The sequence below is a fragment of the Onthophagus taurus genome, chromosome 11, assembly GCF_036711975.1.
Source record: "Onthophagus taurus isolate NC chromosome 11, IU_Otau_3.0, whole genome shotgun sequence".
NCBI classification, from domain to species: domain Eukaryota; kingdom Metazoa; phylum Arthropoda; class Insecta; order Coleoptera; family Scarabaeidae; genus Onthophagus; species Onthophagus taurus.
Genome location: NC_091976.1, coordinates 19303337 through 19330415, shown reverse-complemented (window position 1 = coordinate 19330415; position 27079 = coordinate 19303337). Strand labels below are relative to the sequence as shown.

Here is a 27079-nt window from a genome sequence, read left to right as displayed (position 1 = left end):
TAAACAGTTTATGAATTAATAACCTTATTAAAAACACTATAATTATTCTTATATATTGTTTTATTATCCATAAATAATACATTAGCAAAAAAGAAGCACTACAAATATCCCATTTTCTTTCCTTAATAATATTAACATTATTAACAATAAAATACAAAATAACTACAAAACCTAGACCTTTCCTAATACTATGATTATAAATAAATTACTTATGAGTACAATAAAATAATAATTAAAAAAATGTAAAAGTGAAATGGTGAAGCTAAATTAACTTTAATTATTATTATCATCAGTACATCACAAGCTTACCACATCTTATTTTATTTTTGAGAAGCTGGAAAATACAACGAGCTTTGTAGCGAACGTTTTTTTTTGTAATAACTTGTGAATTTTTAAGTTTACAGTTGATAGTATATCTTAATAGTTTGTTTTCGTTTTTTTGTGTATCTTCTTGATATGAAAATCTTAAGAAAATGCAATATAAAAAAATGTTGAAGTAAAAAATTGTTCTATACCGGCCAAAAGTTATTTTAAAACTAAAAAAAAAAGATAAAAAATAACTTGAAATATCCACACACCTTTAGTTTATGTTGTAATTATAATGTACAATAATAATACCGTTAATGGAATAAATATTAATAAGATTAAATGTGAAAGGAAACTTGGCCAGATTGTGGAGACATTTTCGAGTATTTAATGTGCTCTGACTTGGGCCTTTCTTGTTTCGTTCTGTAAAAAAAGAATTTACAAAACAATTATAAAAAATAGAAATTAATTTATTTAATTAAATTAAATAATTCCTTGAATTTTTGTCTTGATTTTAAAGCAACATTTAGAAAGCCAAAATTTAAAGACATCATCTAGAAGAAAAAACAATCTTCTTTTATGTCTCTGAAAATCTTTCATAAACATTTTTTAAATTTGAAGATTTTTTCCTTAATAAATTAATAAGATAGCCAAATTGCTCAAGTAACACAAAAATAATTAAAACAATACTTGCCGACTGCACAAAAACATGCACGAATAATAATAAATGTGCATTTCAAATACTTACCTGTCTTTTCCCGGTTTTTCCTTCTTTCCCGAAAGGACACTAAGTAAGTTGACCACAGATACAGGTAGAGTGTGTTTGATATAGTTCAGTGTACTTGCAAGTTTCGTGCTCTATACCGATATATATCAATTTTAAAGACAAATACGCAAATAAAAGTAATAACCTTTTTTTAAAACCCGTTTTCAAATATGAATATAGATATTAATTTGAAGTTTAAAACATTTAGATCTCCAACTAGTAAAAAGATTGTTATTGAAAACGAGATCTTAAAATCAGATTATACATATAGGTGTTTGGAAATTTCCTTTGTCTAAATTTTACGCCAAGATTTACGGATACTTGAGATTGTATCAGCTTTGCATGACATTTCTAACATATTGTAGCATTTAGTTGGAATAGCCTAAATATCTTCTTTGTGTACCCGACGAAGAGACGAGGCGATGAAATATATCTTGTGTTATTGCAACACTCTGAAGGCCATAAATAATATATATATGTATCTTAAAGATAAGTGCACGATTGGATCAGAAGCCTTTGCAGAATCCCTAGTTTGTGTTTAATGAGGCTCAGATATAGCAGGAACTTCTCGCCTACTAGAATAGATCAAAACAAAATAAATGTTGCTTCAACAACAACTTGATGACTCAGATATACTTAAAACACTCGTAACGAAATATTGAGTCCAATTGGCAATAACAATTCAAAGATACGAGGTAGAAGTGTTCAACTTAAGTAGGAATGAAAAATCATTTCTAGCACTAAAATGTAAGAGGCTAAATGTAGCAATGGAAATATCGCCAACGGAAGTTGAAATGAAAGACGTTGTGATGGTGGCGAAGACGTTATGGTGCATGTGGCTCAAATGAAATAACAAAGGCTAGGAAATACAATAAAAAAAAAAACTTCTCCATAACAGGCAGTAAGATATAAACAAACAGTTTATAAGATAAATCAACAAATACCACAGAAACTAATGAATGTTATCAATTTTTGAGGAAACTAATCTCACAAGAATACTATGGAATAATAAGAAATGCAAAGAGAAAATTTTTTCGTTCTTGTAGCCCTCGCCAAAAGATAAAAAGGCATAGCATTATTCATAATCTTCATTTTTCGTACTCTTTTGTACCATTTCATCATTTTTATTACGAAACATGAAAGAACATTTTTTTGTGATTCTTGAATTAAGTTAAATGTGTAAATTATGCACCTTCACAGATTGACAGAAACGATTTTGACCATCTTACCTGACAATTTTCTGTGAATAGCAAGTTAAGCGGAATCAGATTTGATGATTTCAGTGATGACGACTTGATGAAGTGACAATGTAGACTTTATGCGGAATCGTCTCGATGCCAGTTTGATAAAAGTATAAAGTAGACTTGATAGAGGTGTATATTTCCACACCTACATATCGTTTTGATGTGTAATTGATAGACATTTGATTTCCTTCGAGTTCATCAAGACATGATGGAGACTTCTTGCAGGTGTGACATATAATTGAAGTATAATGCTGATGAAGTGGAAGGCTGCACGAATTTTTTATTCGGTCTTGGAGTTTTGGTACACTCGTAGACCCAGATTTGCAGCATTTGTAGTAGACATGTTGCAATGTCGATGACGACTTGACAGTCTTCACTCTACACGAGTTTGACTTAATAGAAACATCGTATACACTTGATACAGAGGTGACATACGCTTTGTATGGAATTGTCCTGATGCAAACATCATGTAGACTTGCTGCATCTATTAAGACATTAGGCATAATGGAAATTTCGTTATGGATTGATTCATATTTCATAAACTCAATGCAGATTTTATAAAGAATATATGGAGATTTTATGTGGTTTTGAAGTTTTGATACACCCATAGATGCAGTTTTATATAAAGCCGAGAATGATAAGATGTAATTTTAATGAAAAGCAGAGTTTTAGAACAGGAGATGAATGCATCTATCAAGTTAGGAGACATAATAGATTTTGAGTATTGATCCAAACGCAATAATATGCAGTCTTGTGTCTATACAAACTTGATTTGCTAGAAACGATGCTGTTCAAGCATTGCCCAAGAAGTTGTAACTAACATTTTGGACTATATCAGCAAATCTTTTCTGCCACCTTTTGAGTCACACAACCAGAATCATAATTCGAATTAATTAAAAGCTAATTTTAAGCTCAGATTCGTTTATTAAAAGTATGAAATTTACACAAAGAAAAATATTTTCGCCAGAAACATTGGTATTGTTTATGCCATACAGGGTGGAACAGAAATCCAGGAACCTAACTTTGCGATGTTGTAACTTTGTTCGCTTTTCTTGAACGAATGTGAATTTTTCCTTGCATATTTTTCTTATTGTTATAAGACTCCCCCAAAAATCCAAAGAATTCCTTTGTTCGTTTAACGTAGAGGCCAATCCAATGCACAATCCGTAGTATTCGGGGGTCCGGTAGTTTCGAGGACCGTCCCAAAAGTAGAAGACCATAGATCATTCCGAAAAAAGGCTAAGGAGCTAAATATCAACCGTAAATTGATCCTGCGCACAGGATTGTGTAACATCATTTGGACCTTATTAGCATCAAGATGTAAAAGACTCGCACTATGAAGGAAACCTAAACAGAGATGTCGCGAACTTCTGAAATGCTTCTCACCGGCATCCTCTTCACCGACGAGAAGTTATTCACTATTGAGCAAACATACAACTGCCAAAACAACATAACTGGCGCAAATGATTCAGGAACCTCATAATTTGGGTCGGAGTGACTTCGACTGGGAAGACACCGCTGACTTTAGTGAGGACAAGATCAAGATCAATTCCCAGAACTACCTTGATGACATTCTGATAAAAGAAGTGCTTCTTTGGAGTCAATCTCACTTCAACAGACGCCCCTGGACGTTCTAGCAGGTAAGTACCAACGCCCACGCAGAAGGCTAAGGTTCAGCACTGATGTCTGATTTGAACCTTGACTTTGCCATGTGGTCGGTCCTTGAGAGTAAGGCATGTACCACAAGAATCTTGACAGTCTGAAGCGCGTCCTTCAGAAGGCATGGGTACCTCTCCACCACGCTACGTTCTCCAAGCGTCTGCAAGTCTATATAAAGGTGAAGGGTGGATACTTCGAACTTTGATTGTGCATAGTTGTATGTTAATTTTTGAATAAAATTTCGTTCTGCTTTATCAACAGAAAAGTTATGCTGTCCTAAATTTTTAATTAAAATTATTGAGACATGTATTAATCAGAAACTACATTTAATTAGTAGAAGAATTGAAGATTGTCAACACCTTATCATGAAGTCACCATGTCATGAGAACGATGAAGTTCATTTCCACCTTAATGTTTACGCAGTTTGTGCTACAATGTTGAAACATCTAGCTAGTATAATTAATGAAATAACTTTTTTTTTCAATGTGATCCAATTTTTCCTCTTCTCTTCAAGAATTTGAAGGATTCATGAGCTCAGATAGCTCAGTCAATCATATTCATTTTTTCTGACTAAATATTTCATAGCCATTTTCAATTTTATTGAAACAATCCTCTTGAGATAAACATTATCCTCTTATTTCATAGATTTTACGGTATTAAAGTATTCTTTCCATTTCTTTTGAAGTTTTACCACTGCAATCTTTTTTGTTCTGGTCCTTTTTATAATAAAGTGGCATAATTAGTCAACTCTATGTGTTATGTTAGTTACAGTAATTAAAGTATTAAACCATTTTTAATATTTATATAGTATAATTAGAGATTAATGCGAGAAATATCTTTTCTTTTCCTTAGAGTGAAAGTAAGCGCATTTACTTTTTAGTATAAAAGGAAGCAGAGAAAAGAGCTGATCCAAAACAATTTTTTCCGAAGTTTTTGCAATATAAAATTAAGCCGTTTATTTTGAAGTGGATTATTAACAAAAAATGGTAAATCCAGTGTCAACAAATTAAACGTCTCAATCTTCTAAAATTTGATAAAGAAATTCCCAAACATCCTATATATAAAAATAATGTAAAAGTGATTAAAAAGCGTAAAACGACACGAAACAAACTTTCAAATACATTTATACGTGAACAAGAAGCTGAAAAAGTGTTAAATTTTATCAACTCCATGAAGTTAATGATGAATTAAAAAATAAAAATAAATTTAAAAATAAACCAAAATATACAATACATGCTAAATAATACTAAAATAAAGGTAAATTAAATAAGAAATAACAAAATATAAATGGCTTGATGATGAAAGGTAAAAAAAGAAAACAACTTTAAATTTTTTTCTAATAAAGATATTTATTTAAACAAAAGTTAACAAACATAGTCCTTAATTTTCTTTGTTTTTTTAAAAATCTCGCTAACATTGCAGTTACCTCTATGTTTTATCTTATCTTTTTTAATGTGCAAAAATGGTTTCAGTAAAAAGTAAAAAGTTAATGTTTTATTTGGAAGAACCAAATGTGTTCGTTGTGATCTTTATCTGTATACTTATACTTTCATTTTAATATATTCTTTTTTATTTTTAAAACATCTTATAATACGAAATGCCTACTACATTTCTATCACATGCAGCGTATTGTTTTTTTAAAATCTTTTCTTTACGAAACGAACGTTTTCTTTCAATTGGAAGCCGTCTGATTCAGTTTGTTTTTTAAGATTTCCGAAAACTCAAATGTATTCGCCACTTAAGTTTTAGAGAAGACTATTTTTAGTTAAATCTTAGAATGTTGGAAATCTTTGTTACAGAACAGAAATTGCACGGATTCGATTTTCTTTTTAATTAATTTTTTTTTTGTATTTTTTTTCTTTTAATTAATTGACATTGTAATTTCCATCGTTAAGTTAAAATTGATTTTATAATACAGATTCTATAATAAATAAAGATATTTTTTTAAATTTTTTATCTTTAGAAGTATCTAAAGAAAAGCAAAAAAATATGGAAGCTATCACACTATCAATAACATTATTATTTTTTTAATTTAAATTGCATTATTCAGTATAATAATTGAGACTAATTAAAATAAATTATATTATATAGGCTTTTTTGTGTGTGTGCACAACCGAAATACCTTAAAATAATTAAATAATAACTAAATTTTTTCTTAATTCTTTTAATCAATTTTTTATGTTAAGCTCATTTAAACCCCTCAATACTGTAAAAATTAATTTCAATATAATACCATTGTTTAAAAAATTCTGTGCACATAAATGCTTTTAAAAAATTAAAAATTACATGATTAAAACAATTTTTTGAACACACTTCAAAATTGTTAACCCCTTCGATATTATTCTTTATATAAATCATTGATTAATCATTTTAGGAACGTTATTATTATATTTTAAAAATTCCTTCATCTCATTTTTATTTCGCCTTTTAATAAAAGCATTACTCATCATTGTTTGGAATGTACTCAAATAAAACAAAATCGCAAAGTTAAAAAGTAAAAAAATCAAAAAGAATTAACCAGAAAAAAAAAACAATTACTTAAATAAGTTAATGAACATCGAGTGAAGGATTAAAATCACCATTTTCGTATATCTTTTTGTTATAAAATGGGTAGAATCGATATAATAAGTAGCAGTCGGTAGAAACTCAAACGAGATGGTTTTTTTTTAATTAGAACTTAAGAGCTCGGTTTTGAAACCGGCGAATTTATGCCGAGTGCATTGAACAATTTTGTTTTTAATCCACCTTTTTCGGCGTCCGGGGTACGTGCAGGGTTTGAGGACTGTTAACAACAAAAACAAAAAGAAAGTTTATAAGAAATTGTTGCTTCAGTTGTTTTAAATCTAAAACTGTATTAATAAAATTAAAATAAAATTTGAAAAAACAAATAATAGTTTTAACACCTTATTTAAATTTAATGGAGTTGATAAATTTTGATTTTAAACACAAAAAGTTGCAACAAACAATAAAAAAATCACTACGACTTTTTATAACAGTCTTAAAACACAAATTTTTTTGACTTACCAAAAGAAAATTATGAAGTGCTTTATTATTAAAATTTAAAAAAAAACATAATAAAAGAAAGCACCGAATTTTGTGAAAAAAAGAAACATTTAAACAGACCGAAAGCGTTCTAAATCTACTAATAAAAGCGATGTGTTGATTGTTTTTCTTTAATTATTTTTAAATTTTTTGAAAGATAGATTGTGTTTATTACGTACCTCTTCGCCGTCGTAAGACATGTCCAGACTTTCCCTTGATCCTCTCCTTGAATTTTTATCTTTTGAGGCTGAACCCGGTTTACGCCGCTCGTTTGTGCCGAGCAGTGCCGCCATTTTTGACTGTTTTACGATATCTAGAGCCTACGTATAAATTTATTTCATTACAAAAACGAACCAACAAACTAATTTCTAATTCCATTTAAAAATTTTAGAAACAATTTTGTTAATGCCGTCCAAAAGCGGTACAGCAAAGCTTTATACAAAGCAATGTATACAATGAGTCATAAAAAAAAGAGAAATCATTGAACTCAAGAATTAAAATTGGATTGTATATCCCATTCTAAATAAAACCATATGATTCATTGCGTCTTAATGGGGACAATGTTCAATTTATTATTTATTTTATATGTTGTGTCAAAAGAAGCTTATAAAAAGAATTTATAAATCTTTAATAACACTATGGATACATTTTGGAGCTATGATTTTTTTTTAGGGGTAAGTTGACTATTTGCAGCATATCTCGAGTTAGATATGACCGATCTGGTCGTGCTATTCATCAAATTAAAGAGTATTGTATAACCAATAAATGTTATTAATACTTTTTCCAATCGGTTCGGTAGTTTTAACCTCTTAAGGGAAGTGGGTATGCCGGATATATTCGCATCTTAGAAATTAAAATGATATTCAATAGGAAAGACGATTTTCGCCACGTATATTCTATTTTTGGCTAGTATAGATTTCGGTCTAACACATGTTTGAACTGGTTTCACGTTTTAATTCGCTGTTCGCTTTTAAAACACATTTCTGCGCTGTTATTCGGTGCTCCACGTATTGAGTGTATAGTTTAATTAAACTCTAATAATTTCTAATTGAAAGTATTATTTGTTCTTATCATTTAGACATGGCAAAAAAAAATTAGATGTGTGATTCTGAATATTCCGATACGGACGACGATTACAGCGAAAGTTACAACGCTGCTTCCGGTGATTCTTCAGATCACGATTTTGGAAGTGAAAATAAAAATGTAGATTCTTTTGTTGACATTCCTTGGAGCGATTCTGGTCTTCCTCGACCACATTTCATTATATACACTGGTGAAGATACGTTATATGGTTCTCATTACCCTGATGAACCGGTGTCTTCTATGTATCAAAACTATCCTGGTTTTGGAACTTACACATTCACTTCTGGGAAGTGACTACTGTTTATTTTTAGATAATTATTACTCAAGTATTGATCTCAGTGATAAACTAGCGAAATGTAAGACTGACTGTGTACGAATTGTCCGATCAAACAGGAGAGGAATCCCAGAAGAAGTTAAAAACACAAAAGTAGCAAGAGGTGAACAAATTGCAAAGTTTAGAAAGAAGCAGATGATGTTGAAATGGAAAGACAAAAAAGATATGATAATGGTAAGCTCCTTCCACTACAATGACACTCAAGATGTAATTTTGAAAGGAGGACATACAGTAAAAAAAGTCTATAGCAGTTGTAGAATACACCACAAGCATGGGCGGTGTAGACTTAGCGGACGATTGTCAGAAATGATGCCAGAAAGAGACTAAAAAATTTCACATGAAAATATTCCGCCACTTTTTGGACATAACTGCCATAAATTGTTACCAAATTCATAGAAAACTTGATGATAGAAAACATTTTTTGATGGACCTGGGTGAAATGCTTGTCGAAAAACATGCTAAAGAAAAAAAATCTTTCAGAAGACCGATCAAGAACACCAAGGCCTTCTTGGTTACTACAGCCACATTTCCCAGATTTCATTCCACCTACAACAAAACAAAAGCCGACAAAACGATGCGTCCTTTGTTATGAAAACAAAATTAGAAAGAAATGACGATACTGGTGCAACATGAATCGCACACCAGGTTGTCCACATCCGCTCAATGTAAAAAGCGCTTAAGAGGTTAAAACAATGATCCATAATATGTAAAAAAAAAAGGATTTTTTTAGACAAAATGTGAACCAAAAATTCATTCAATATCCGTGGAGAGTCGCAGAAAAATTCCTTTTTACTTTCTACGTAGTTTGCTCTTTTTAGAAGACAACAAGGTACGCAGGATGAGAATCTGTGGAGAAATTACCAAAAATTATGACCTTCTATATGTCAGAGCACAGCTTTTTGTTGTACATGAAATTCCGCGCAACTAGACCGTTAGAAATGTTTAGGTTTCATGTTTCGTACGTTTCTGAGATTTTGCGTGTAGGAGCTATTCATCCCAATCTTTCGATTTAAAATAATTTCAAGATGACTGCCACATCCAGTGTACCGGAAGTAACCTATAACTTCGTTATTTTAAACGGAATGTTACAATTTAGTAGTACGACTTATCTCATCCACATTTATAAGGAAACTTCGTTTAAATTTATAAAATATATTGGAGTATAACAAGGTACGCGTCTTGTTGTCTTCTTAAAAGAGCAAACTTTACGTAGAAGGTAAACAAGAATTTTTTGCACGATCGGACTATTTTGTTTATTTACGAGTAGTGTTTCTATGACGGTAAGTTGATTTTACTGTTTGCTACGGCTAACACGACGCCACAGAAGCGAATTAGTTAAAAGTCTTGGCCAAAAAGATATTTTTGTCAATTTTTTACTTCAAAATTGGTGGAAATTAAAAAATACCTATACAATTAACAAGGATGAAGTATTTTATGATATACTGCGATTTTATTTAATTGTATCTACCTATATTTTTATATATAGGGTGGTCCGTTACTACTGGGACACAAAGGAACAGTGAATTCCTTACATTAAATTGTTACGATTTAATCCAATTTATGTTAGTCCAATTATTAATAATAACGAAAATACAGATCATTAAAGTTAATACTTTATTTTCGCTTTTCTTTAAATATTTCGTTTTCTCTTGCATTATGACCATGAAAATTGGTGACCATTTTTTAAGACGATAAAAATAATAATTTGGTATTAGTTTTGATTTATTTTTCAGATGGCACTGCCTGCCTTAAAAAACTCCTTTAAAGTAGACGTATCCTTTTCATCGTTAAAATTTTTGCAACTCGCACAACTTGAAACAGTTTCTTAGACATTTTTACATAAATTTGGTATACCTACCAATCTTCTCTAAAGTTCTCCGTTTCCAGGATAATCACTGTTTAAAGGCACTTTGCAAAATTTAATTATGCTCAGTAAACATTAGTTGACGTTGAAAATGATTTTATTTCGTCAAACACTAGACTAACACCGTCAATTGGCATTAATACTAGAGTATTGGTATTAATACTAGAGTATTGGTATTAATACTAGAGTATTAATTTTTTTAATTTCTTTCTAGAAAATTATTAACTTTAGAACGCTAACATCTCATACTAAAATTAATTAGTGTTTAAGCAAATAAATTGCAATTTTGGTTAGAATCTTTTATGTGGACACCCTATATTATCAATTTAATGGTGAAAAAGTGTCCCTTTATGTTTATTTTCTAACTGCAAATGCGCTCCCCAAACAAACAGCAAGTAGCAGAATTATGATTTTTTTCAGACACTATTGGAGACTTCGCTTCGCTATGCGTCGCTCAATCTCCAAACATTGTCGTCAACCGGTAAATTGTACTTACCGTTCTGGATACTTAATATACTATTTTTGCGACTCTCCACGGATATTGAATGAATTTTTGGTTCACATTTTGTTTAAAAAATCCCTTTTTCACATATTATGGGCCATTGTTTTAAAACTACCGAACCGATTAGAATAAGTATTAGTAACATTTATTGGCTATACAATACACTTTAATTTGATGAACATATCTAACTTGAGATATGCTGCAAATAGTCATCTTCCCCTAAAAAAAAATCAGCTCCAAAACGTATCCATAGAAAAAATTTGAAATGTGATTTTTGGGTTTAAGGGACCAAACTACATAAGAAAAATACAGTGGTGTCAAATGTACATTTTATGATTTTTCTTTTATAGACTAGTGTAATTATCTTATACCGGGTGAGGTATTTAAATTGTTTTGTAATATTTTCAAATTTATACGAAGAAAGATTTCGCGACAGAAACATCTTATACTCGTGCATTATTTCATCGTATTGTGAAACAATTTGCCAAAGCTGGAAATCTTTGGGTGATGATAACACAAAGAAAGTTTAAGCTGCTGTTCTTACTAATCAATAAATTTCTTCTCGCGCTATTTCTCGTGGCTCAGCGGTATCCCAACACAGTGTGATGACATCAAGAGTTTCATCAACATTAAGCGCAAATATGCATTACTGGTCAGTTTGAAATCTTTCTTGGTTACGTGAAATAAATACCAACGACCTTGGGTAGTCAATGTGTTGTGTGGGATTATAGATGACACTTTAATTGGTACCTTCTTTAACGACGGTACATCAAATGGAGAAACATGTTAAAATTCTCTGATTCACAAACTATAAGAGTTTGATATTATATGCAATAGTCGCTAAACGCTAACACAATATTTTTAAGTATACCATAGTAGTATGTATGAAAAGTATGCATACATTTCCTTTGATAAAGAATATTGTTTAGTAACTACAAAAGCATTTCTTAAAAGCATTTCTAAGAAGATATGTTTAGATATTAATCATTAATTATTTAAGATTTCTCATTCTTTATGATTCACTTTGTATAACTAAAATTTTTTGTGCTGTTTAAACCAACATCATTTTAATGGTGGGTAAAAAAATTTTGAATTCAAAATTAAAACATTCAAAAAGCATTTTAAAAACTTACTTGTTGCACATGCTGCAGCGTTTTAGATAAAGAAATTTTTTTAATTAAACTATTACTACCAAAGCTTTTAATGGTTTTAAATAATTTTTTCTTTAGCTTACCTCTTTTCGGCTGCGTAATGCACAATCTTCAAGCGTATCAGCAGCTTCGTATTTTCCCTGTCGACGGTAAAGTGCCCCCAAGTTCTTTAAAGTCGTTGTAACCGTTGGGGAATCAACTTTAGCAGCTTTGTGCCAACCACCATATTCACCATAAGGAGCGTTTTCCCTATTCCTGGCTTTGTTTTCTTCGCGCTCTTCGGCTACTTGCCAAATCGGTTTGTTGTCGCCTATAATTTGTCACCACGTTGAAAATACTAGATGTTTTAACGATATTAACAATTTTACGTCCCTTTTTCTAATTGTACCAAAAATGATAAGCATAGGAAACTGACGAATAAATAATAAAACAACAGGCATGCAATTTGGACGTATAATTAATGAAAATTTAAAAAATTAAACTCGAAATGTTTTACATGAGTAAAAAAAATACGAGGATATTAAAAGAAAACATTTTCTACATAAAACAGTTTTCAAACAAAATCGAAAACAATTTGAATTTAGAATTCTTTTTGCTACAAAAACCTTACAAATTTTTAAAGCTGCCTAAGATAATACTGGTCTTTTTTAATGAAGTTGGAATAATTTTACGCTAGTTAAACTAAAAGTAGTGAACGAACATAGCAAAAATATATAAAAAAAATAAATGAAATAAAGTAAAACTCTTATTTCAATCGCTCACCATCGATCGTTCCAAACTCTCGTTCGTGCGCCCTATTCAGAATTTGCTTGTACAATTTTTCAGCTTCCGTGTACTTTCCTTGTTTTAAATAACAAGAAGCCAGGTTATTTTTCGTTTTTGCGACATTTGGATCATCTGGACCCAATGTTTGTTCGTAAATTTCCAACGCACGTTGGTAATACCTTTCAACTTCTTCATATTTACCCTTTAAACAAAAAGAAATCAATAAAAAAAATCATAATAATTAATTTTTCTTACTTGATTTTGACATAACAAAGCAAGATTATTCAATTGCTTCGCAACATCCGGATGTTCTTTTCCCAAAACTTTCTGTCGAATCTCCAAAGCTCGTTTGCAAAGTGGCTCAGCTTCCTTATACTTACCACGTTTTCCATACAAAACAGCTAAATTGTTTAACGTGGCTGCAACGGCAGGATGATTTTCGCCGAGAGTTTTTTCACGAATCGCCAAAGCGTCGTTTAATAAATTTGCGGCTTCTTTATATTTATTTTGGTCGCGATATACCAAAGCCAAAATATTTAACATCGTTGCCACGTCTGGATGATCATGGCCGCTAGTTTTTTCGAGATCTTCCAACGCTTGTTTACACAGCGGAACCGCGACTTCGTATCTACCTTGCGAAGCGTATTGAATCACCAAATTGTGCAATGTTCTCAAACGAGCAGGAATTTCGTAACCGGCATTTACTTGTTGGGCTAAATGACTTGGTGGAGTTGGTGACATATCTATATAAAGAAAAAGTTTTATTACTTTTTCCTTGTTTAATTAATTTTCTTACTATTTCTTTCTTCGTTTTCATCATCCGGGAATAAATCGACAACCGGATCTGGTTTCTCCGTTCTAGGATGCTCCGAGGAATTCTCCTCGTTCAAATCTTGATCATAACGGCTTACAGATGCCATAAACTCCAAATGACGTTTTTCTTCTTCCAATTGAGCGACGACTTGTTCACTAGCTTGTAATCTTTGTTGAGTCGAAGCTAATTCATCTCTTAACCAGGCGTTTTCTTGGCACAAACGACGCACTTGAGCCCTTAATTTTTGTTTTTCCGCCTCAACCATTTGCAAATGGGATGCGAGCGCCATTATTACCTTTTAAATAATCCATTATTTAGTATATTTTTTTAAGTAAAGTCAACAAAATGGTGCAGCAAAAAATAATTGGGCAATTATGGCTCTGTGACCTACTAAACTCTCATTTCCCCAACATGAAAAGTAAATGAAATTCGTTTGATTATACACAATTTCTTTAGCATGTTACGTTTTATAATGATGTAAACGCTTTAAGTCACGCAATAACCTAGTTATAGAACTTTTTCAACAACCTAATCAACCCACAATGAAAATATATTAAAGTAACGACAAAATCAACGATCTGCAAAGATAGGAATGCTAAATATATAAAATGCTAAAATTTGATTTGAATGATTTTCTTTTTAATTTTGCGAACAAAATTAATGCTAATACCGCATTAAAATTTATCACTTTATTCGTTGCATAGGTGACGTCAGAGAAGTCGAGATATTCCTTGAAAATCTGAAGCTCGGAACTCTACTAATGCCTTAGTTCATAGATATTTATATCATACGTAGTTCATAGTGTTTATCTTTTACACTCACAACACGTTTTGATCTTTACAGAGTTTCAAAAGGAGTCCACCCACTTCAAGTTAAATTTACCGAATAAGTTACCGTCTAAATGAAAAAATGAGTACGACAAAAACATTAATTCCTATAAAAAGAAATTTAGAGTTTTTAGAGGAAGCTGAGAAGAAACACTGAACCTGTAGGGAATGTAAAATATCAAAATCAACGCTAGAGGTAGTTAGTAATAAGCGTTTTATTGTTTTTTTATATTTACAATTTTCCCTTTCCTAATATAATACTATATATAGTAATATATTCCTCCAGATCCTATAATTACTCACCACCCTTTTTATACAGTGGGCATATTATCCCCATTCTCCACCTGTCCTGAAATCTCTCCCCTATCCATACGTCGTTTATTACCTTCCATAGCTTCTTTTCACTGTCTCTGTCGCCTCCAACCATGTTCCCCTCTTCAGTCCCCTCAAAACTGTTTCCATTTCTTCCAATGTTATCTCCCAGTCTTCTCTCTTCCACCCCTCCCAACAATCCCATGAAGTAGGTTCTCCATTCAGTCATTTTTATATCTCTGCTGATTTCCTCTCTTCCCTTCCTCATCCTCTTTAAGTATCTCCATACCTCATTTTCCTCTTTCAACTCCTTAATCTTCTCCGCTTTCCTTCAGCTCCCTCTTCTTTTTCTTCCATTCTTCTTTGTATTTTCTCCTGGCCTCTATATATCTATCTATCTCTACATCCCCTCTCTGCCACTGTCTCAATTCTCCCTTCCTTCTTTATTCAGAATCTTATCCTTGGAGCGTCGCCCCTCTCCCTCGTACATTAAAGTTCCCTCCAATAATCAGACATCCCTCCCTCCCGCCAGAGGTAGTTATAAATAACCATATAGAAAGCGAAAATTTTCCAGATAAAAGAAAATTGTGGAATATTAACAAAAACGTTTCCTTGAAAAGGTGCGGTATTGCAGATACCCCTTTATTTGGAGAACAAAATAAATTCAATGTGTTTATTGTAAATAAGTCTAGGAATTCAATTTATAAGAAAAGCTTTCCTTTATACAGCTGTTTTTAATATAAGACCTTACAGCTTGAGATTTATTTAGCTTATTCGTTTTCAAGATGACCGTGCAAAACAAAAAAGTACTGTTAATAACAGTTTACGCAATATTAAGGTTGTTATCTCCCAGCTAATACAAAACTGCAGTACTCCAACTTCTTGAAGTTTTTGGTTTATCACTGGTATTGCTTTAGCGTTATTCAACTATTTGTTGTGATCTCAGTTGTTCTTTTTGCCAATTTAAAAAGGTATCTCATTAAGCCAGGTTTCTCAATCAATCTGGAATTATTACTCCGGAGGCTTTTCATTTGGACCGCATTAACCCTACTGATATCACTTTTATTTACGGAGCAGCTTTCACTGCCATAAGTAAGTATAGGCTCAATGACCGCTTTATAAATCCTTGTCTTGACCTTTCGGCTTATTTCATTCATTCCAAATACAAATCGACTCAGGGCATAGTAAGCCTTGGTAGCCTTATCCACTCTGTTTCTGATCTCTTCAGTAAGCTTGCCCGTCTGGTTGCCTGGGTGAAGTTGACCATCACAATCAATGTGGAATCAGCAATAAAAGAAAGGAGCCAATAATTCTCGAGAAGGTGCAAGACGCCATCAAGAAAATGAAGAATGGAAAGGCAGCTGGGGAGGACAAAATAATACCAGAAATGGTGAAGGCAGGAGGATGGTATTGGCCGATCAAATTAAAGAAGTCTTCCAAACGATATGGAGACTTAGGCGGATACCAGCAGATTGGCAAAGAAACATAATCATCTCTATGTATATACAAGAAAGGGGACTCGATATGCTGTGAAAATTACAGGACAATGTGTTTCATTAATGTCATTACAAAGCTATACTCCACAATCCTGGAGGTATCCTGCAGGTGCCTAAAGACTTGCATTGAAGAAGAACCGGATAAGGAGCATGCGGGTTTCAAACGGCACGCAGGGACATGTAAGAGAAGAACAAAAACTTCAGTTGTCGATATATGCACATGATGTAGTCCTCATCGCAAACTCGGAGAGGAAATTGATATTGAACAAGGTGAATAATAAAAACGGATGGTTTTGAAATTTAGACCTTAATGCTTTATAATTATAATTGTTTAAACTCAAATCTTGTAAAATTAAAAATTCAGTCATAAATGACAAATCCAAAGCCATACACCAATTCTGTAGGTAATTTTCATCACTTTAGTTATACTTTCTTATAAACCTAAATTGTTGGAAGTGATATGTTATAATACTTTTGGGCGAACGTTCTCAGCTTATGCACTCTTGGCAGTAATTTCAGAAACGCCTGAAAAAAGATTCCGGAAATTATGGCTCCTTTGAGATTGCAAAAGGAACCTGCCAGCGTAATTTATTAAATGCGCCTAAAATGCCTATAATTTCTTTGTTAGAGCGAGTCTTGCATTAAGCACATTGGTTGTAGACCACAGAAGTTTATTCTGAAATTTAAGAGTCTTTCAAGAAATTTACCGACTGTGTGCAAAAAAAAGACTTCTTTGTAAGATTATGAAATTATTGCATATGCATTAATTCTATTTTGCAAAACATTAAACTGCTTGTTTAAAAATATTGTACATATTTCTGTGTATTAAACAGGAATTGAACAGATGGTTAAAAGAGAATTTAGCACATCTTATTTCTTTATCACCTCGTCATGGATGTAATCCGGTCCTGGTATATTTTTCCTTTTATGTTCCTTATTGTTTCTAGGACTATTTATACTATATAATAGCACTCGCTCTCGCAGCTTCCTTTGTTTTTGTTTCATTTAAAACATTGTTCGGCGAAAGAATGAACCAGACAGACTAAGCTAAAGCAAGGGAGTTCATCTGCGCTCAGGTCCCTTCCAGATCCAACTATCAAATTTTAAAGAGAGTGAGTTGGGGTTAGTATTTTTTTCTTATTTTGATATTCCGTAGTAATATCCTAGACAAAATAAGAACATAAACATATGTTTCGTCTTCTTCGCCAAATAATTTTTGTTGTTAGAATAAAAAAAATAATTAGTCCATAATTTTACTGTTACTTTATTACGGAATTAACTAAAAAGTGTAATACAGGACAAAAAAGATATGGAATCATTGCTAAAATAAAGATATTCGATGCAGAAAAGAATTTAAAATTTTTTAAATTCGATATTTCTCAGTACATAAAGGCATTCTTTAATCCGACACTTCCACTAATCTAATACTTGACAACTCTTATATTTAATTCTATAATCCGGCACTCAACAAAATTGTACGTTCTATAATCTGGGATGTTTATTATTTCGCCACATGGTTTATGCGCAGTGGGTAGTAAGAATAGCCAGTAATGCAACGAAGTAATATAACTATTCTTTTACATCCATTTCCTAATAATAAACGATAAATTCAGTAGTGAGACATAATATCGTAAATAAATAGTAATGTTATTCTATATCTGAGCATGTTAATAGAATCTCATACTATACTCTTGTTTCTAGTACTTTTACTATTATTGTAATGATGAGATTATAAGCTGTTTCCGCAGTCTCAAAAAAAGCTTGGAAAAGTATAAAAATTGACTCTCCGTCAATACCAGTTCCAGAACATATCTGAATATTCACCGATTTTCTGCAACGTAACAAGCTCTGTTTCTGAAGTATCTTCACTGGAGCTAAATCATGGCTTCTTTTCAAAAACATCAAAAGAAAGAACATGTGCTATGTAAGAAGATAATGTGATGGAATTGGTAGAACAAAATCATCGTAAATGAAATTTGTTATTGATAGAATAACGACGATGAGCGTCAATTATTACCAATAAGGATTGGGAACCACTTCTATATCTGCAATATTCTCTTACAAAAGTGCCTACGAACTACTACGTGAATTGGCCGCAAAAAAATTGGCAGATAACTATTTGGATATCTTGGTGGCCGATGTGAAAGTCTAGATTATCTCCAAAAATTGTGACCCACATTTTGGAATAGGCATTTAAAAATGTTTCTTTAGAAAAGATTTATTGTTTAAAAAAATACCAGATATTTACGCACCAAGCTGATACATCAATTAGATTTTGATTTTCGTCCTAAATTAGACAACTTCTTCAATTTCTCACACAAACTATTAAATAGAATTCAAACATTTTGTATTGTATAACTCATCAACACTGAATAAGCAAAAAATTAACGAAGCATACAAATGCAACTTATTTTATCGCAAAATATGAGTCGTTAGTATTTTTTAACAATCTGCTTTAATAACAATAAGTTATAAATTGATAACAAAATTTGTCTTAGTTTAGCAGAAGAGGAATTTTAAAGCTATCCGTTGACAAATTGAATATGGCAGTAAAAGTATCAAAGTATAAGAAAATTATTCATCTATTGGAAGATATTTATAATCCTCATTTGTTAGATGATGTATTATTATGATGTAACATATTAAACATCAATAACAATATTTCCAACTTTAAAAGTGATATTTCAAAATAAAATCCTTTAATTATAAGAAATGAATCAAAGGATTAAAATTACTGATTGTAAATCGAAATCCTAACAATTTAAACACTTTAAACCATTTTATAAAACCTAAAAAAAAAATTCTAGAACAAAATTAGTTTCTCCCAACCCAAAAGTAATCTAAATCACGCATTGACCGCCTGTTTGAGATTCCAATTATCTCTTTCTCTCTATCTGTTTCCCCGGATAGAAGGAGAGTTTTAAAGGAAGGCTAAGTCAAGGCTAAACGTTTATATTTATAATGGCCTGAAACCGGGGAACGGATAACGAGAGAATCGGAGCTTCAATATCTGGCTCGGTTCATACTTTCTCGTAACATTCGTGCCGCCGCAAAGTCTACGGATTCATCGATCCGCTTGAACTAACGATGACTCATAGACGATGACGCCAGAACGTATTAAAAAAAGACGGAATTCCAATGAAATTAGTTCAACGAATGAGAAGTGAAGGAAATTTGAAAGCATAGTTTTTCATGGCTCGTAGCGTTTTCAAATTAATTTGATTTATTACACTGCATTTCCTTGTATAAAAAAAAATAGGATAAAAAAGAAATAAGTGAAGTTCAAGTGGTGACAAAATGATAAGATTATGTAGTTTAACCTTTTAATACTATCAGTCCGAACAAATTAAATTACTAATTTCGCAATAATAATAATTCTAATAAATATTAATATTTGTCAAATGTTATGTATACAAAAGAAAAGTCTATTTAGGCATGCGTTTAAGACATGAAACTAGAATTAAAACTAAAACTACAAATATTCGGGTTTAGCCGTGCGTTTCTTAAGACTAAACATTTGCCACCTGATCATCCTCAACACGACAGACTGCACAAAATTAGACCCAGTGATGATAACCATTTGCGGTTATCCAAGCTGGAAACACAATAAGCAAGATTTATTACATTCCACCAATGTTGGTTCTGCACCAGCAGAGAGTATAACCCGCTACGACAAAAAATGTCCAAATATGGTGTCCTCGATTCATAAAAGAATACAATGCCCATATGGGAGGTGTTAATCTGATGGATAGCTCGTCGATATCGTATCCGCATAAAATCAAGAAAGTGCACAATGAGGCTTTTCCATCACCTCATGGACATGACTGTGATAAATGCTTGGGTACTGTACAAAAAAGTTAGTACAATGAAAAGATAATCTCAGAAAGACATGATGAAATTAGCTGACTTCAGAACTGAGCTTGCTGAGACTTTACGCTGATGTCAAAGTCGGTTAAAAAAATATCAGGGGAAGACCAAGAGACCGCAGAACTTTTCAAAAGACTTTGATCCTAAGTTTACTCTCAACTGACATATGTTACGATCATGTTGGAGATAAAAAGTATTTATGGATTCGAGAAATTAATGTAAATGTAACAATTGTAGAAAGTCTACTTCTTGAATTTGCAACAAATGTAAGGTTTCTTTATGCGATAACAAAAAAAAACAAAGTTTCGTATTATTTCATGCCTTGAGTGGACCGCCTGAAACATTTATGTGATGTGACAGTCGAAGTGTGAAGCTAATAGCGTGAACAGCAGCACCACATCCGAACATCATAAGTTAATAAGGGTCGAGATAAAGAACCGACGTGTTTCGGTGCACAAGCGAGCATTTTGTTATAAAAAACCATAAACAAAGTCCGAATTATCATTTTGCACAATATTATGAAGTGTACAAATATTGTAAAAGTCAAATTTTTAAAGGTTGGACATATAATTTCTGTTAGTTTTGACATTGAAATTCATCGTCTAAATTCACTAAGTAATAATTTTGATGTTGAAAAACAAGTCAGTGGCTCTCTCAGAATTGCGTTTGTTACCTTGAGTAAACCGCCAATTTTTTTTTCATTCTTAGTGCTAAATTACGATTTTCATGGATATAATAATAATGCTTACGAAATAAATACACTTAATTACAATGTATAAATAAAATATGTCAGGCGGGATCCAGATGGTACATCAAAAATGTGTCCTTGCGCACACACAACCCACTAAAAGGTAAAATAAATTAAAAAAAAAAGCTTTTGATCTCTCATTAGCAAGTTGTCAAGGGTAGACTTAAAGACTCTGAGAGATAACCTCTTTAGGTCATCAGGCAAATCGTTGTAAAGCACACAAATCTGGTACGTTAATGATCTTCTAAATAGTGACAACTTATACTTAGGAGGATAAATTCTACCCCTGAACATCGTATTCAGATTGTGCACATCACAACGATATCTTATTTTGTTTGTCAGGTAGGAAGACAAGTCCCACTGGTCAAAATCTTATGATTGAGACAGAGCGTTAGCAATTTACGTCTATTGAACATATTTAACCAACCAATGTCACGAAGTTTATGCGAAATACAAGGATACTTTCAAATACCGTATACAAACCTCAAACAAGCATTCTACACTCTTTGAATGCGTAGAGTATCAACACTATCAATTGAGGCATGGTAAAGCGGAGCACAGTAAGCAAAATGGGATACAAGCAGTGAATCACACAACTGTTTCTTTAGTGTTAACGGTAAAGATCGACGATGAGGGTAGAATGCACGTAGACTGGCATATGCTTTACGCATAAGTAACGAAAACTCTTTGTATCTAAATGAATTATCCATGATAACAACCAAAGTTTTTTACACTTTCACTTATCAGGATAGTAACATTATTAATACTAATTGTAATCTGTGGGGTAAGCGATTTGATCACCAAAGAACTACCGAATAAAATAGCTTGAGACTTAGAAGATAAATTGACACTAAACTGGTTTTAACCTATTTTCCATTGAATTGGAAATTTAACAGCTGTTGAGCATGGTAACATGATCATCATTGCTTTGGCTATTAGTGCTAGTGGGAACTCGATGCCACCTTTCTTCTTATTCAACAAAGTTAGAATGCTTAAAGGTATCATGGATGATGCTACTCATGGTACTCCAAGATATCAAAAGAATCGCCAACTCTCGTGCTGCTCGATAATCATTCGTCACATCTATCAGTTGTAGCCATTGACAAAGCCGGTGTGGTGCTAAGATGTCACAGTCATGTGCTAAGACTTCACATGCAAACATTGTGATAAGCATAAATTTTATTGCTCTATATGAGATAAGTCACTTATTTTCCTTTATTTACATTTTTCTCTCTCAGTAATATAAAATTTTTTTCTGCCAAATAACAAATATAAGATATCATACCATAAAAAGTTATCTAGCGATATAAACCAAATATTGATATATAAAACCACGAGCAATCTTTTTCCACAAAAAGTTTTTTTGAACTTGTCCTTAGGCGGTCCACTCAAGGTGACATTACCATATATTAACAGTTACTGCGAAATATTTATGGCTTTAATGCCGAAACTATCAAACTAACACTAGAATGCAGTGTTAGTCTTAAAAGACGTAGCCGTGCGTCCCGAATGTTTCTAGTGTTAGTTCTAGTTTTAATTATTCCGTAAACATCTCAGTATTATATGGATTTAATACAAAAAAATTTGGATAATAAATTTTAAGTTTAATACTTTCTAACTAACGCCATCTTTTGCCCATGTTTAAGTAAATAAAACACTTCATAATCAACTTCAAGGTAAAATTATACTCATAAGATTAAAAATAGAGATGACCAACTATGTAATAACACCAAAATAGAAAAGTTTGTGCCAAATATAGTTTTTATTTTTTAAATATAACTTACCTGGGCTTCGCCTAAACCCAATTCGATCATATCGGCGCTTTGTTGAACCATTCCAGCCCTTTCAAAAGCTATCGGATCAGGTGTTTCATGTAAACCATGTAAAATTCCCGCGTGTTCCGATCTAAGGGCCTCCAAACCTTGGGCGACCGTTTTTACGGCCGACACGATTTCTTCTTGGGACATAGCGGTCATCTTTCCGTAACTTTCGATTTTCTTGCTAACGTTAAGAAAAAAAAAATTGAAAATGAAACGACCTCATTAACAGCTAAATAGCAAATGAATAAAAAAGATTAATTTTGCTTGCGTAACGCGTGCGAATAGAAAATGTAATTGAAAAATCATATGTGTACAAGGAGATAGATTTACATTAAAAAATTAATTTAATAAATGATGTGATTAACTTACATCCTGTAAGCGTTGATGGCTTTACTCATCGTTTTTTGATCTATTTAACATATCACGTTGTAAACAAGTTTAAAAATACGTTTTCTAAAAATCGTAAAACCACGTTTAATAATTGAGCATAGGAAGAATAGAATATTTTTGTGGCTGTTCTGATTTTTTTTGATTATCTATGTATTTTTATTATTATCTTCTTGAGTTATACAGCACGTTTCTATAGTTTAAGCTTAAAAAAGCGGGCGTATTCTTATTTGCTTGTTAACTTCTTATTATGTAGCAGACGTTAAGGAAAATAACGAAAAGTTTTATATCAATGGCGACGTCAATCAATATTTTAACTTATTTTCACTAAAGAGGTGAAACTTTTTAATAATACCGGATTAAAACTTGTAGTTTGGAAAAAAACTTAATCACTACAAAACTGAACGGTGTACGGATTACATTTTAACGAAAATAGTTCGTTTTTTGGTTGGTTAGTGTGTGAATGTGAAGGTTGTAGTTGATGTTACGGGGCGTCTACTGAAGTGACGTCGCGACGCCTGCACTACAGTCCCAATGCGGGCGCCTCTAAAAAAAAGACGCATGCGCCGTTGTTTAATCGATTTCGAAAAAAAAAGTATTAACCAAGAAAAAAAATAAAAAATAAAGAGTTTTCTATTGAGAGATTTCTTAAAATATTACAACATCAATTAAGTAACTAGACCACAACTATTAAATTTAATCAACTTTTTATTTACATTTTCTTAAAAAAACCACTAAATGATAAATATAAATAATATAAACCAATAAAATAAAAATGTTACTTACTTTGGTCGATCTTCCATAACCCTTCACTAAAATAAATAAAAAATTAATCCAGACCACTTCCCAAAGAATTTAAAGAAAAGTGGTTTTCACAAGAACATATTCCACCTGAAAAACCGAATACGACCTGGTATTATTCATACGCCCAAGGAATGTTATAAATACAATAGTAAAGTTTATAAAAAAAGCAGGTAAAGAGATACGATGAAAGAGATGAGCAAGGTGGAAAAGCGAAAAAAAGCTGGTGTCCTGTTAAAATTGAGTCATAGTGTACGTAAAGGGATTAGTAATCAATTAACGAATTAAGTTTTTTGGGTTTTAACCGACCTGGATGGTTTTTTCTTCGGGATTATTGTTAATTTTGACAGGACACACACAACACTAGCAATAAATATGGCGGACTAACCGGTTGACTGAACAATAAATGAACGTGGCGACATCTTTTGTGGGTTTGATACGATTAAAAGAGTTTGATGTATATTGGGTTGCATTTAAACTTTTTAAGTATTTGTTTAATTTTACATCTTATTTTAGATTCATTAAAAAACATTTATATATTTAATGAAATACTTTTTAATTTTAATTAATTAATCTTTACTCATTACAATTATTTAGTAGCAAAAGTTTTGTGTTAATTTGATTACAAAAATTACGAGTCTATAGGATGAGTTTCAAATAAAAACTTTTTTTTAACTTTATTTATTTTCAATATGAAAAGATTATAAACGTTTTAATTTTACAGATTAATTTTTATATTATATTAATTATTTCATGCTTATTTTATATTATATTTTTATGACAGTCTCAGGTGTATGTTGGGTTGCATTATAAAATATTTGTTCATATACAGGGCTTCCCAAAACTCCCGGGACGTAGCTATAAGTTTTGATCGAGTGAAGAAAAAAATTTGAAAATTTGGGGATCACTAAAGGGTCACAAAAACTACATTCTTAGATAGTTTAGAACTTCCATGCAATGTGGAGTTTTTTTAGGGGATGATTGCCCCTACATTTTTCAATAGCAACCCCTGTCGGGTTTTACCTTATTTTAAAGCTAATGAAAAAAGAAACACAACCCCATAAACCAAAACCCGATATCTCTATTCTTTTAAAAATTATGAGGGGTTAACCACCAAATGGAAAAATATGTTGACAGAAATTTTCCAAACCGTTGGCTTGGTAGTAGAGGTGAAATTGAGGGGCACCACGATCTCCTGATCTAACACCACTCGATTTTTTCTTTTGGGGATTTCTGAAAAGTAAAGTGTATGCAACAAAACCAGGTTTTCTTTTATCGCGAGTTATGTGAAAAAAGTGCCCGATTTTTGAGAGCAACTTTGTCTACTTTGCGATTTCTTTTCTCAAAACTATTTGACGAAAAAATTGTTCAAATTTGAACTGGTGGTAAACGCGTGTGTTCTTAATGTGGGGCATATTTTATTTTATCGATATTCCATGTAGTTTCGCGGAAAACTGTGGTTTAGTAGGATGCGGTTATTTCGAAAACACCCTGGCGGATTTCAACGCGGTTTTTACTAAAATTTATCAAATAATGTCGGTTGTTGGATTCCGTTATCAGTTTTTGAATATTAGGGCTGCCTAATTTTTTAAGACTGATTTAATGGAATTACAAATTAAAGAGAAACAGAAATAAGCCATGCGGGTAGAGGGGGGTTCCGTCCGATCGGAAGAGGTGCTGCGTTCCAGACAGTACGTCGCGCCTTTATCTTACCTATATAAAGAAATAAGGCGCGCCGTTCTGTCTCTGGAACACACACCAGGACCATCTTTTCCGATTGGACGAAACTCTCCTCTCTCAGTATGACTTATTTCTGCTCAAAAAATTAAAAAAAATTAGAGAGACATAACTTTGAAAAGCTGATAACAGTATCTGACAAATGCGATTATTTGACACATTTTGGTTAAAACTGTGTTGAAATCCACCCAGCCGTTTTCGATATAAAGGCGTCCAACTAAATCGCGATTTTCCGTGAAACTATATGGAATATCGTAAAAATAAAATATGCCCCACATTAAGAAGACACGCGTTTACTACCAGTTCAAATTTGAACAATTTTTTCGTCAAATAGTTTTGAGAAAAGAAATCGCAAAGTAGACAAAGTTGCTCTCAAAAATCGGGCACTTTTTTCACATAACTCGCGATAAAAGAAAACCTGGTTTTGTTGCATACACTTTACTTTTCAGAAATCCCCAAAAGAAAAAATCGAGTGGTGTTAGATCAGGAGATCGTGGTGCCCCTCAATTTCACCTCTACTACCAAGCCAACGGTTTGGAAAATTTCTGTCAACATATTTTCAACTGTGTTGAAATCCACCCAGCCGTTTTCGATATAAAGGCGTCCAACTAAATCGCGATTTTCCGTGAAACTATATGGAATATCGTAAAAATAAAATATGCCCCTTATTAAGAACTCATCAGACTACCACCTGTCAAAAACACTTTCAAAAATCGGGTACTTTTTTCACTTAACTCGCGGAAAGAAAAACCGTGGACCAGAAAAATTCCAATTTAACACGTGATACGCAGAAATGTTGACTGATTACAATAAACTTTACCACATTTTTTTTTCATCGAGCGGTTACCAAAATATCGATATCTAAAGTGAGGGGCCTTGACTTTTTGCACGGATAGTAGGGACATGCTCCTGATGGTTCAAAATTCTATCTATGAGCGTTTGGGTCACTGCGAGACCGAAGAAGGTCGACAATTTGAACATTTGTTCTAAAAATCCTAATAAACGTGTAAAAAAACATGAAAACATTTTATTTTTCCATTTGGTAGTCGACCCCTCATAATTCTTGAAAGAATTAAGATATCGGGTTTTAGTTTATGGGGTTGTTTCTTTTTTCATTACCTTTAAAATAAGGTAAAACTCGACAGGGGTTGCTATTTAAAAATGTAGGGGTGGTCATCCCCTCAAAAAAACTTCAAATTGCATGAAAGTTCTAAACTATCTAAGACTGTAGCTTTTATGACTCTTTAGTGATCCCCAAATTTTCAAATTTTTTTCTCCACCCGTTCAAAACTTATAGCTCCGTCCCGGGAGTTTTGGGAAACTCTGTACATACAGTGTCTGTTACTACGAGCTAAGTCTATACAGAATGTCCCGTTAAGGGTACGGAGTGGCTGGATCTCGACAACGGTAAGGCCCAGAGGTTTGGGACAAAATCCTTATAGGCAAGGTGAGCAAGAGATATAGCTGGAAATTATTTTGAAATTCGTAATTCTACCGCAACATAAAATTCCCGCTATCTCAGAAAGTTAGACGATGAGCTATAACTTTGACAAC

General features: G+C 32.4%; 1 protein-coding gene across 10 annotated transcripts; it reads right to left on the bottom strand.

Annotated features, from left to right (window-relative positions):
* Positions 1-42: 42 nt before the first annotated feature.
* LOC111424219 (kinesin light chain) lies at positions 43-24197 on the bottom strand. 10 transcript variants are annotated; one of them, XM_071200284.1, is made up of 11 exons: positions 24098-24197; positions 23774-23878; positions 22565-22781; positions 13513-13825; positions 12972-13459; positions 12714-12918; positions 12035-12261; positions 11934-11945; positions 7197-7337; positions 1055-1164; positions 43-729 (listed from the first exon to the last, which is right to left on the bottom strand). In XM_071200284.1, exons 2-11 carry the CDS (start codon positions 23788-23790, stop codon positions 645-647), a joined length of 1815 nt encoding a protein of 604 aa, XP_071056385.1. In that variant the 5' UTR covers positions 23791-23878; positions 24098-24197; the 3' UTR covers positions 43-644. The 10 variants fall into 10 exon arrangements, with proteins under 10 accessions (XP_071056385.1, XP_071056387.1, XP_071056388.1 ...); XM_071200286.1 differs by having other exon boundaries at positions 23774-23799; positions 24098-24174; XM_071200287.1 differs by lacking the exon at positions 23774-23878 and having other exon boundaries at positions 24098-24188.
* Between the last annotated feature and the right edge of the window lie 2882 nt (positions 24198-27079).